At 44.5% G+C, this 12,688-nt stretch overlaps 1 protein-coding gene across 1 annotated transcript; it reads left to right on the top strand.

Moving 5' to 3' along the window:
• Window positions 1–3,093: 3,093 nt before the first annotated feature.
• LOC135537751 (protein CASP-like) lies at window positions 3,094–4,804 on the top strand (the record flags this gene model as incomplete). The annotated part of the gene is made up of 6 exons (XM_064963771.1): window positions 3,094–3,108; window positions 3,601–3,687; window positions 3,857–3,913; window positions 4,290–4,370; window positions 4,458–4,522; window positions 4,643–4,804. Coding segments are annotated over 6 exons (354 nt in total), but the record flags the coding sequence as incomplete, so codon positions are not given.
• Between the last annotated feature and the right edge of the window lie 7,884 nt (window positions 4,805–12,688).

The following is a 12,688-nucleotide window of genomic DNA, read 5'->3' as shown; positions in this document are numbered from 1 at the left end:
TCTAGAGCACATATGTCAGAGTCAAGGCCTGCGGGCCACATCCGGCCCGCGAGAAGGTTTTTTACGGCCCCTGGGATGATCTTGATTTATTATTAGAACCGCCCGCAGACCGCAGCAAGCCGGCAGCCCGCAGATCTTTTACACGCACCAATACTACATTTCCCACAATGCAACGGTGACGCACCGAGCAGTAGGCTGCTTCATTTCAATATTTATTGGCACAGCAGTCGTCAGCATCACAGTAAAATTAACTTTCAGATACCCATCAAAAATGGCAAAACGGAAGGTGGACACTGAGAACCGGGGTTTCAAACAAGGTGGGAGTCGGAGTATATGTTCACGGAGGTAGCTGGAAAACCTGTGTGTCTTCTGTGTGGAGAAAGTGTGGCGGTACTGAAAGAGTATAATCTGAGACGACATTATGAAACGAAACACGCGGACAAAAACAAGAATATGGACATGGAACAAAGGCTACAAAAGGCAGAGGAATTAAAACGAGGCCTCAAATCTCGACAGGCTCTGTTCAAAAAAGCCAAATCACAAGGCCAGGCTGCTGTCAAGGCCAGTTTTATTTTGGCAGAAGAGATCGCTAAATCAGCCCGGCCATTTACGGAGGGGGATTTCCATCAAAAACTGCATGATTAAAGTTTGTGACGAAGTTTGCCCAGAAAAAAGGCAACTCTTTTTAAATGTGAGTCTGAGCAGAAACACCATTGCCGAGAGAGTAGACCAGTTGTCCATCAATCTAAAAGAGCAGCTTGTGAAAAAGGGAAAAGATTTCATTGCATATTCCTTGGCTGTGGATGAGAGCACCGACATTTCTGACATTGCCCAGTTGTCAATTTTCATCCGCGGAGTGGACTCCAGCCTAAGCGTGACAGAGGAGTTTTTGGCTTTACGTCCTATGCATGGCACAACTACGGGGCATGATTTGTATGAAGAGGTGTCAAGATGTGTAAATGAGATGGAGCTGCCTTGGGAAAACTCGTGGGTTTGACAACCGACGGAGCACCTGCGATGTGTGGACACAGGAGCGGACTGGTGGCGAAGATACGGGAAAAGATGCAAGAGGAAAACGCGACAGGTGAGCTGACAGCTTATCATTGTATCATACACCAGGAAGCGTTGTGCGGTAAAGCCTTGAAAATGGAGCATGTAATGAGCATCATCACGCGCACAGTTAACTTTATCAGAGCCAAAGGTTTGAATCACCGCCAGTTCAAGGCATTTCTGACGGAGTTAGAAACGGAGCATGGTGATTTGCCTTATCACACAGAGGTGCGATGGCTAAGCCAGGGAAAGGTGCTTCAAAGATGTTTCGAGCTTCGTGAGGAGATTTGTCTGTTCTTGGACAGCAAAGGGAAAGACACAACACAACTCCGAGACGAAATGTTTCTGTGTGAAATGGCTTTTCTGTGTGACATTACGAGTCATCTGAATGCAATGAACTTGCAGCTGCAGGGTCGGGATCATGTCATCTCTGATATGTACAGTACAGTGAAGGCATTTAAAACCAAACTGACTCTGTGGGAGACGCAGATGCGGAAAGAAAATTTGAGCCACTTTCCCAGCTGCCAGACCATGAAAGAGAAGCTCTCTACCAGTGCGTTCCCGAGCGCACAGTTGGCTGATAAAATAGGTATGCTTGCCGCTGACTTTCGACGCCGATTTGCTGACTTTGAAGCACAAAAAGCAGGTTGGAACTGCTCGGTAACCCATTTGCTGTTGACGTGGAAAGCTCACCACCAAACCTCCAAATGGAGTTGATTGACCTCCAATGCAATGATGCACTGAGGGCAAAATATGCGGCAGTGGGTGCTGCGGAGTTCGCCCGCTTCCTCCCCGACACAATGCCCCAGCTGCGCATCCAGGCTGCTCAAACGTTGTCTATGTTTGGCAGCACATACCTGTGTGAACAACTTTTTTCTTTGATGAACCTGAACAAAACATCACACAGAAGTCGACTTACTGCTGAACACCTCCACTCAATTCTGAGGATTTCCTCAGCTCAGAGCCTTACCCCGAACATTGATGAACTTGTGGAAAAGATGGGACACCACCAAGTATCACCCTCAACCTCAAACAAGTGAACATTACTGTGCAATCACATATTTAGAGTTTTTACTCAGTTCAAGTTTAAAAGTTAAAGTTTAATATTTGTTTTCACTGCATGTTACTTCTCCTTAAACAAAGTGTTGTTTTTGATTAATAGATTTTTGCACTTTATTTTATTGTATTTCAATCCAATTATATTTTAAAAATATTTCAGTTGAGTGGATGATAGAAAATTGCTATTATTGTTTTTTTCTTTGAAGTAAATTTAGCCCACTTTTGCTAAAATAGAAAATATAGGCTACTGATGGTGCCTTGAATACCGTTTCTTTCATTTAATGTTCATGTTATGGGGATTTTTATATAAAGGAAATTTGTCTTTTGTGTCTGTTGAAAATTAAAGATTACTGACAGAGCCATAAGAAAATATTGCTTTATTTATCTGATCATATTGGAATATATTTAGGTTTTCAGTAGGTTCAATTAGGTTCACTGACTATATGCGTCATTTAAAAATGTTTCAATGAACATTCGAACAGTCCGGCCTCGGCTTGTAGCTAAATTTTTTATTTGGCCCTCCATTCATTTGACTTTGACACCCTGCTCTAGAGCTGCCCTGGCAGGGTGAGTAGGTTCCTCTAGAGCTACCCTGGCAGGTGAAGAGTGAGCTCCTCTAGAGCTACCCTGGCAGGGCCAGTGGGTCCCTCTAGAGCTACCCTGGCAGGGTGAGGTAGGCTGCTCAAGAGCTACCCTGGCAGGGTGAGTAGGCTCCTCTAGAACTACCCTGGCAGGGTGAGTAGGCTCCTCTAGAGCTGCCATGGCAGGGTGAGTAGGCTCCTCTAGAGCTACCCTGGCAGGGTGAGTAGGTTCCTCTAGAGCTACCCTGGCAGGGTGAGTAGGCTCCTCTAGAGCTACCCTGGCAGGGTGAGTAGGCTCCTCTAGAGCTACCCTGGCAGGGTGAGTAGGTTCCTCTAGAGCTACCCTGGCAGGGTGAGTAGGCTGCTCTAGAGCTACCCTGGCAGGGTGAGTAGGTTCCTCTAGAGCTACCCTGGCAGGGTGAGTAGGCTCCTCTAGAAGAACCTACTCGGAAATCGTTTACCTTTTACTCGATCTGTCTCCCCCTATAGGCTGGACTGACTTCCTGACTGATTGATCTGTCTCCCCCTATAGGCTGGACTGACTTCCTGACTGATTGATCTGTCTCCCTATAGGCTGGACTGACTTCCTGACTGATTGATCCGTCTCCCCTATAGGCTGGACTGACTTCCTGACTGATTGATCCGTCTCCCCTATAGGCTGGACTGACTTCCTGACTGATTGATCCGTCTCCCCTATAGGCTGGACTGACTTCCTGACTGATTGATCTGTCTCCCCTATAGGCTGGACTGACTTCCTGACTGATTGATCTGTCTCCCCCTATAGGCTGGACTGACTTCCTGACTGATTGATCTGTCTCCCTATAGGCTGGACTGACTTCCTGACTGATTGATCTGTCTCCCCCTATAGGCTGGACTGACTTCCTGACTGATTGATCTGTCTCCCCTATAGGCTGGAGGCAGTGATGACACGGTTACGGTGCGTTACTCCTCCCAGTATGAGGAGAGACTGGACCCCTTCGCCTCCTTCAGCAAGAGGGTGAGGACAACCACTTCAGGCAGATTGTGTATTGGTCAGTGTGTGTTGATGTGTATTGGTCAGTATGTGTTAATGTGTACTGGTCAGTGTGTGTTAATGTGTACTGGTCAGTGTGTGTTAATGTGTACTGGTATGTGTTGTTGTTGAGACTCATCATGTGTGTTTACAGGAACGCCAGCGCAGATACCTGAGCCTCAGCCCCTGGGACAAGGTTACCCTCAGCCTGGTGAGTCTCACACACACACACACACACACACACACACACACACACACACACACACACAACACACAGACACACACAGACACACACAGACACACACACACACACACACACGGGCCTGTATATATGTATATTATTGTACTGCTCTAGGGATATCATTTACTATTATGAATAGATTTTTATCTTTTGTTTTTATTCTTTATGCGATGCGCAATGCAGAGAACACCAGAAGAAGAATGATCATTTAATTACCACAGTGAATTATTCTAATGTTTGTTTATGCGTCAATTAATCCCATAAGGGATGGGTTGCCAACTGACTTGCATTCGTTCACAGATACATGTGTGTGAACAAACGGTAGTAATTCACCCATGTGTTTCAGGGTCGTGGTATTCTCTCCAACAAGATGGCCAGAACCATTGCTTTCTTTTACACCATCTTCCTGCATTGCCTGGTCTTCCTGGTATGTAACCTTTCACCTCCCGCCACCCATCGGTTATTCACAGATGTCAGTGCTGATGTCATAATGTGTGTTTGTGTGTGTTCTCAGGTGCTGTACAAGACTGCCTGGAGTGAGAGCATCGGTCGAGACTGCTCTGCCTTCTGTGCTAAGAAGTGAGTACTTCACTCGGTCTTCCTCCCCCCGCTAGCAGAACAGCGGTGTCAGGTTAGGCCTGCCTTTAATTCTATCCATCTCTTCTTATTTCAATCCCCTCCCCTCTGTCCGTCCGTCAGGTACTCGGATCACCTGCATCGTTTCCATGAGAACGGGGACAACCTGTGATGTCAACCGGGATGTCAACAAGTCGTGGCGAGACAAAGGGCAGACTGGAATAGCAGCTTTATTTTCTCCAGTAGATGTTTTTACCCACTGGGGTGTGCTTTCTCTCTGCTTTGGGGGGGGCTAAAGGAAGTGGCTGACATGCAAACTCATATTTAATTTTCCAATTAGGTTAAGAGTTTGGTTAAGGTTAGGGTTAATGTAATGGTCAGTTATAGATGTTGGCCAGTCGGGCTGTCAGAAAAATCCCCTTAGGCTTTCTCTCCCCAGCTCTCTCTCCCCAGCTCTCTCCCCCAGCTCTCTCCCCGGTCTCTCTCCCCGGCTCCTCTCTCTCTCCCCAGCTCTCTCTCCCAGCTCTCTCTCCCCAGCTCTCTCTCTCCCCAGCTCTCTCTCTCCCCAGCTCTCTCTCCCCAGCTCTCTCTCCCCAGCTCTCTCCCCCAGCTCTCTCTCCCCAGCTCTCTCTCCCCAGCTCTCTCTCCCCAGCTCTCTCTCCCCAGCTCTCTCTCTCCCCAGCTCTCTCTCCCCAGCTCTCTCTCCCCAGCTCTCTCCCCCAGCTCTTCTCCCCCAGCTCTCTCTCTCCCCCAGCTCTCTCGTCTCCCCAGCTCTCTCTCCCCCAGCCTCTCCCCCAGCTCTCTCCCCCAGCTCTCATCTCTCTCCCCAGCTCTCTCTCCCCAGCTCTCTCTCCCCAGCTCTCTCTCAGTCTCCCCAGCTCTCTCCCCCAGCTCTCTCCCCAGCTCTCTCTCCCAGCTCTTCTCCCCGGCTCTCTCTCTCTCCCCAGCTCTCTCCCCGGCTCTCTCCCCCAGCTCTCTCTCTCCCCAGCTCTCCTCCCAGCTCTCTCTCCCCAGCTCTCTCTCCCCAGCTCTCTCTCCCAGTCTCTCTCCCCCAGCTCTCTCTCCCCAGCTCTCTTCCCCAGCTCTCTCTCCCCAGCTCTCTCCCAGCTCTCTCCCCCAGCTCTCTCTCCCCAGCTCTCTCTCCCCAGCTCTCTCTCCCCAGCTCTCTCTCCCCAGCTCTCTCTCCCCCAGCTCTCTTCTCCCCAGCTCTCTCTCTCCCAGTCTCTCTCTCTCCCCAGCTCCCTCTCTCCCCCAGCTCTCTCTCTCTCCCAGCTCTCTCTCCCCAGCTCTCTCCCCCAGCTCTCTCTCCCCAGCCTCTCTCTCCCAGCTCCCTCCCTAGCTCTCTCCCCAGCTCTCTCCCCGCTCTCTCTCCCCAGCTCTCTCTCTCCCCAGCTCTCTCTCTCCCCAGCTCTCTCTCCCCAGCTCTCTCTCCCCAGCTCTCTCTCTCCCCAGCTCTCTCTCTCCCCAGCTCTCTCTCTCCCCAGCTCTCTCTCCCCCAGCTCTCTCTCTCCCCAGCTCTCTCTCCCCCAGCTCTCTCCCCCAGCTCTCTCTCCCCCAGCTCTCTCTCTCCCCAGCTCTCTCCCAGCTCTCTCTCCCCAGCTCTCTCTCTCCCCAGCTCTCTCTCCCCAGCTCTCTCTCTCCCCAGCTCTCTCTCCCCCAGCTCTCTCTCCCAGCTCTCTCCCCCAGCTCTCTCTCCCCCAGCTCTCTCTCCCCCAGCTCTCTCTCCCCCAGCTCTCTCTCCCCCAGCTCTCTCTCTCCCCAGCTCTCTCCCCCAGCTCTCTCCCCAGCTCTCTCCCCCTGACTCTCTCTCCCCCCAGCTCTCTCCCCCCAGCTCTCACCCAAGCTCTCTCACCCCAGCTCTCTCTCTCCCCAGCTCTCTCCCCCAGCTCTCTCCTCCAGCTCTCTCCCCCCAGCTCTCTCCCTCCCCAGCTCTCTCCCCCAGCTCTCTCTCCCCCAGCTCTCTCTCTCCCCAGCTCTCTCTCTCCCCCCGACTCTCTCCCCCCAGCTCTCTCTCCCCCCAGCCTCTCTCCCCAGCTCTCTCCCCAGCTCTCTCTCCCCCTCTCTCTCCCCAGCTCTCTCTCTCTCCCCCAGCTCTCTCTCTCCCCCAGCTCTCTCTCCCCCCAGCTCTCTCTCTCCCCAGCTCTCTCTCCCCCCAGCTCTCTCTCTCCCCAGCTCTCTCCCCCCCAGCTCTCTCTCCCCAGCCTCCTCCCCCAGCTCTCTCTCCCAGCTCTCTCTCCCCAGCTCTCTCCCCAGCTCTCTCTCCCCAGCTCTCTCTCTCACAGCTCTCTCTCAAGGAATAAGAAACTAACTGCTTATGAAAATTTAGCCAGGGTTGTCAGACATTTTGTCATACCTTAGACCATGTTGTGAAAATGTCAAAACTTTGATTTAAAAGTAAACTATCCGTCTAAGGTCTTGGATAGTCCTCTTCTACCTTAATATTGATATGTTAAAGAATAACGTTAATTAATAAAGACTTTAATTGTCAAAGAAGTTGAGAATCTGTTTTTGATAGAAATGGATTAAAGTTTAAATTGAACTTAATGATGGTATCTTACCATTTCCCTAGTACCAAAGGGATCAATATGTTTTAGTTTTACTATATTCTGTCCTAGCCTGTAGTCTCCAATACCCTGATATTATTAAACAAATGATTTTGATGAATGAAGAAGTGATTGACAAGAGGGGTGTTGTGTTTTCCTTTGATTGGTCATTTTTTAGGGTGTTGAGGAATATTGTGTAAGCATGTGTGTATTTGTGAAAGGATTTGAATAATACAATTGCTATACAATTTAAGAGATAATGTTTAAAGATTAAGTTCCATCTTTGGCTTTTACATTTCCCTCTTTGAGATTACATAGTTAAGTAAAATGTGAAGCACCTGTAATTACAAATCTGAATTATCAGCACCTGTAATTGCTATAAATGTCTGAATTGAACTAGATTGGCAGTATGGTTTAATGGCTTGTATCTTATGTTGAAGTGTATCTGTGTCATGACATGCTGTTGTTCTCTTAGGGTGGGTGTCCAGGCAGGGACATTGTTTCCAGCCAGATGAATAGGAGTGATGTGGTTGTGTTGAGGGTCTTTGGCTCCTAGATTGATGGATTTGGACAGATGACATCCACGGGTCATGATTTCTGTTGCAGTAGTTCACCTGAAGGATTGCTGAGTCTCATGTGATTGACTATTATGATGAAATAGATCCCTATGTTCCAACCACCTCCCACTCCACTTGCTATTAGGACATGTACTTACTTGAGCTGCAAACCATATATCACTCTCATCACCATTCGCTATCATTCTAAATAAACTCTATACGAATTTACCTGTGTGTTTTGGTCACAATGAGAGATGTCACAATATGTGGAATGATTACCTTTATTTATGCAGAGTCATAGAAATATAATCAATTTATGTAGATGTTACAATGTGAATCATAATGACGTCACAATGATCAATGTCTAAATGATGTTACAATGAGTGATGTCAAAATGATGTGGTGTCAGATTCATAATGATGTCACAATGAGTGATGTCACAATAAGTGGTGCCAGAATGTTCAATATTTTATCAATGCTTAAATATTACAGTGGACGATGTCAAGTGAAATGTTGTCATATAGGGATAAAACATTTTTTTTTCTGTCATACTGCATCAGTTTTTAATGGTGTTTTCAACACAACTGGTGCAGTGTTCAAAACAACTGGGAACTTGAAATCTCCTGATTGCAGTGCATTCAAGATAACTGGGAACTCGGGAATTTTCTTTCTAGATCTCTGACCTGAAGATCACGTCATGATTAGATGTCGTATTTTTCAAGAGTTCCCAGTTGTCCTGGAAGCGCTATGGGAACTCGCAAAAAATGAGGTCAAATCATGACGTCAGTGATCTTCAGGTCAGAAAGTGAAAGTTCTAGAAAGATGCTTGTGTTTACAACTTGTAATCCGCGTTGGAGCGGATCACGTTTGTTAAGTCTGAAAAGTGTGTTGCATAATCGGGGTAAAAATAGACAGGCTTGCCTCTACATGTCGGCTGCATGAACTTGACCAAAATCATGCGGTCATTGTGACATCATTTAGACATTGATCATTGTGACATCATTTAGACATTGATCATTTAGATATTGGTCATTGTGACATCATTTAGACATTGATCATTGTGACATCATTTAGATATTGATCATTGTGACATCATTTAGACATTGATCATTGTGACATCATTTAGACATTAATCATTTAGACATTGGTCATTGTGACATCATTTAGACATTGATCATTGTGACATCATTTAGACATTGATCATTTAGATATTGGTCATTGTGACATCATTTAGACATTGATCATTGTGACATCATTTAGACATTAATCATTTAGACATTGGTCATTGTGACATCATTTAGACATTGATCATTGTGACATCATTTAGACATTGATCATTTAGATATTGGTCATTGTGACATCATTTAGACATTGATCATTGTGACATCATTTAGACATTGATCATTTAGACATTGATCATTGTGACATCATTTAGATATTGGTCATTGTGACATCATTTAGACATTAATCATTGTGACATCATTTAGATATTGGTCATTGTGACATCATTTAGACATTGATCATTGTGACATCATTTAGACATTGATCATTGTGACATCATTTAGACATTGATCATTGTGACATCATTTAGACTGATCATTTAGATATTGGTCATTGTGACATCATTTAGACATTGATCATTGTGACATCATTTAGACATTGATCATTGTGACATCATTTAGACATTGATCATTGTGACATCATTTAGACATTGATCATTTAGACATTGATCATTGTGACATCATTTAGATATTGGTCATTGTGACATCATTTAGACATTGATCATTTAGACATTGATCATTGTGACATCATTTAGACACTGATCATTGTGACATCATTTAGACACTGATCATTGTGACATCATTTAGACACTGATCATTGTGACATCATTTAGACACTGATCATTGTGACATCATTTAGACACTGATCAGTGTGGCATCATTTAGACATTGATCATTGTGACATCATTTAGACACTGATCATTGTGACATCATTTAGACACTGATCATTGTGACATCATTTAGACACTGATCATTGTGACATCATTTAGACACTGATCATTGTGGCATCATTTAGACATTGATCATTTAGATATTGGTCATTGTGACATCATTTAGACATTGATCATTGTGACATCATTTAGACATTGATCATTTAGATATTGGTCATTGTGACATCATTTAGACATTGATCATTGTGACATCATTTAGACATTAATCATTTAGACATTGGTCATTGTGACATCATTTAGACATTGATCATTGTGACATCATTTAGACATTGATCATTTAGATATTGGTCATTATGACATCATTTAGACATTGATCATTGTGACATCATTTAGACATTGATCATTTAGATATTGATCATTGTGACATCATTTAGACATTGATCATTGTGACATCATTTAGATATTGGTCATTGTGACATCATTTAGACATTGATCATTGTGACATCATTTAGACATTGGTCATTGTGACATCATTTAGACATTGATCATTGTGACATCATTTAGACATTGATCATTGTGACATCATTTAGACATTGATCATTGTGACATCATTTAGACATTGATCATTTAGACATTGATCATTGTGACATCATTTAGATATTGGTCATTGTGACATCATTTAGACATTGATCATTTAGACATTGATCATTGTGACATCATTTAGACACTGATCATTGTGACATCATTTAGACACTGATCATTGTGACATCATTTAGACACTGATCAGTGTGGCATCATTTAGACATTGATCATTGTGACATCATTTAGACACTGATCATTGTGACATCATTTAGACATTGGTCATTGTGACATCATTTAGACACTGATCATTGTGACATCATTTAGACACTGATCATTGTGACATCATTTAGACACTGATCATTGTGACATCATTTAGACATTGATCATTTAGATATTGGTCATTGTGACATCATTTAGACATTGATCACTGTGACGTCATGACATATTGACTGCAGTCGGCTGCATGTTTCTGCACTTTGCTCTCGACCACATACATCCTGCAGCCATCGCCTGCATTGTGGGACGCTCTGTCAACCAATCATTAAGGCGTTTTAATTTGACCCACGCGAACGTGTCCAAAGAAATGACAAACTGGAACCAACTTTACAGCGATTCATGTCGCCTATACAGCGAATATATACAGATCAATGTGATTTTCAGGTGTTCTCTCGCACTAATTGTTTGTACACACGTGGTTTTAGTCTGAGTGTCTGGGTATGGGGCTTAGAGACGTGTTTATTTCAACGCTGTGAAGAAACAGTTTTATAAAACCATGGCAACGCCGCCATGTTGATCTGAGCCTTGCTGTTGGACTTCCCCCAACTTCACTCTTCGACTTTGGTCTCCAGTCAGTAGCTCGTGTCCTACCACTCAAACGTGCCAATCATTTGATGTGTTGGAATGAGAGGTCTCTTGTCTACGGTATGCGGGGGTTGTGGGAGGTCTCAGGTCTTGTGTGTGCTTCTGAGTGAGACTGAATTATTCATGTGAGGAGTCCCCTTAAAGAGTTCCACACGTCTCTAAACCTCTTACTGGATCATTCAACTTTAAAGAGGTGTTCTGACCACAGGAAACCCACCACCACCACACACACACATCCACCGCTTCCTCCCCCAGACCATCTCACATCCACCCTCCAGTCAGCATAATCACCCTGGCCTGATCCAATCTTCAGAGACTTCAATTCACCTTTTTCCTCCCCAATTTACCTGTCAGCTAATCCCTCCCCCTCACCCCACCTGCCACTCACATCTAATCAGTGCATCCTCTATTCAGAGCTCCCACTTGCTCTCTGCAGTCAAGTCAGTTTTCCTCCTCATCAACCTCTCCATAAATATTCACCTCCGTCTCTGAGATAACAGCATAGTTCTTAAAGAGTCTGTGTTTTAATTGCGTCGGAGGAATCGTCTCAAATGGCACTTCCTCAATAATGCATAGTTGGGGTGGGTCAAATCGAATGTTATTGGTCACATGTACACGTTTAGCAAATGTTACTGGTCACATATACACGTTTAGTAAATGTTATTGGTCACATACACGTTTAGCAAATGTTATTGGTCACATATACACGTTTAGCAAATGTTATTGGTCACATATACACGTTTAGCAAATGTTATTGGTCACATATACACGTTTAGCAAATGTTATTGGTCACATACACGTTTAGTAAATGTTATTGGTCACATACACGTTTAGTAAATGTTATTGGTCACATACACGTTTAGCAAATGTTATTGGTCACATACACGTTTAGCAAATGTTATTGCGGGTGAAGTGAAATGCTTGTGTTCCTAGTTCCAACAGTGCAGTAATATCTAACTAAATGCTTGTGTTCCTAGTTCCAACAGTGCAGTAATATCTAACTAAATGCTTGTGTTCCTAGCTCCAACAGTGCAGTAATATCTAACTAAATGCTTGTGTTCCTAGCTCCAACAGTGCAGTAATATCTAACTAAATGCTTATGTTCCTAGCTCCAGCAGTGCAGTAATATCTAACTAAATGCTTATGTTCCTAGTTCCAACAGTGCAGTAATATCTAACTAAATGCTTATGTTCCTAGTTCCAGCAGGGCAGTAATATCTAACTAAATGCTTTGTTCCTAGTTCCAACAGTGCAGTAATATCTAACTAAATGCTTATGTTCCTAGTTCCAGCAGGGCAGTAATATCTAACTAAATGCTTGTGTTCCTAGCTCCAACAGGGCAGTAATATCTAACTAAATGCTTGTGTTTCTAGCTCCAACAGTGCAGTAATATCTAACTAAATGCTTGTGTTCCTAGTTCCAACAGTGCAGTAATATCTAACTAAATGCTTGTGTTCCTAGTTCCAGCAGTGCAGTAATATCTAACTAAATGCTTGTGTTCCTAGTTCCAACAGGGCAGTAATATCTAACCAAATGCTCGTGTTCCTAGTTCCAACAGTGCAGTAATATCTAACTAAATGCTTGTGTTCCTAGCTCCAGCAGTAGTAATATCTAACTAAATACTTGTGTTCCTAGTTCCAGCAGGCAGTAATATCTAACTCAAATGCTGTGTTCCT

The sequence above is a fragment of the Oncorhynchus masou genome, unplaced genomic scaffold (assembly GCF_036934945.1).
Source record: "Oncorhynchus masou masou isolate Uvic2021 unplaced genomic scaffold, UVic_Omas_1.1 unplaced_scaffold_8365, whole genome shotgun sequence".
NCBI lineage: Eukaryota > Metazoa > Chordata > Actinopteri > Salmoniformes > Salmonidae > Oncorhynchus > Oncorhynchus masou.
The sequence above is the reverse complement of the archived record's forward strand: the minus strand, read 5'-3'. Positions and strand labels throughout refer to the sequence as shown.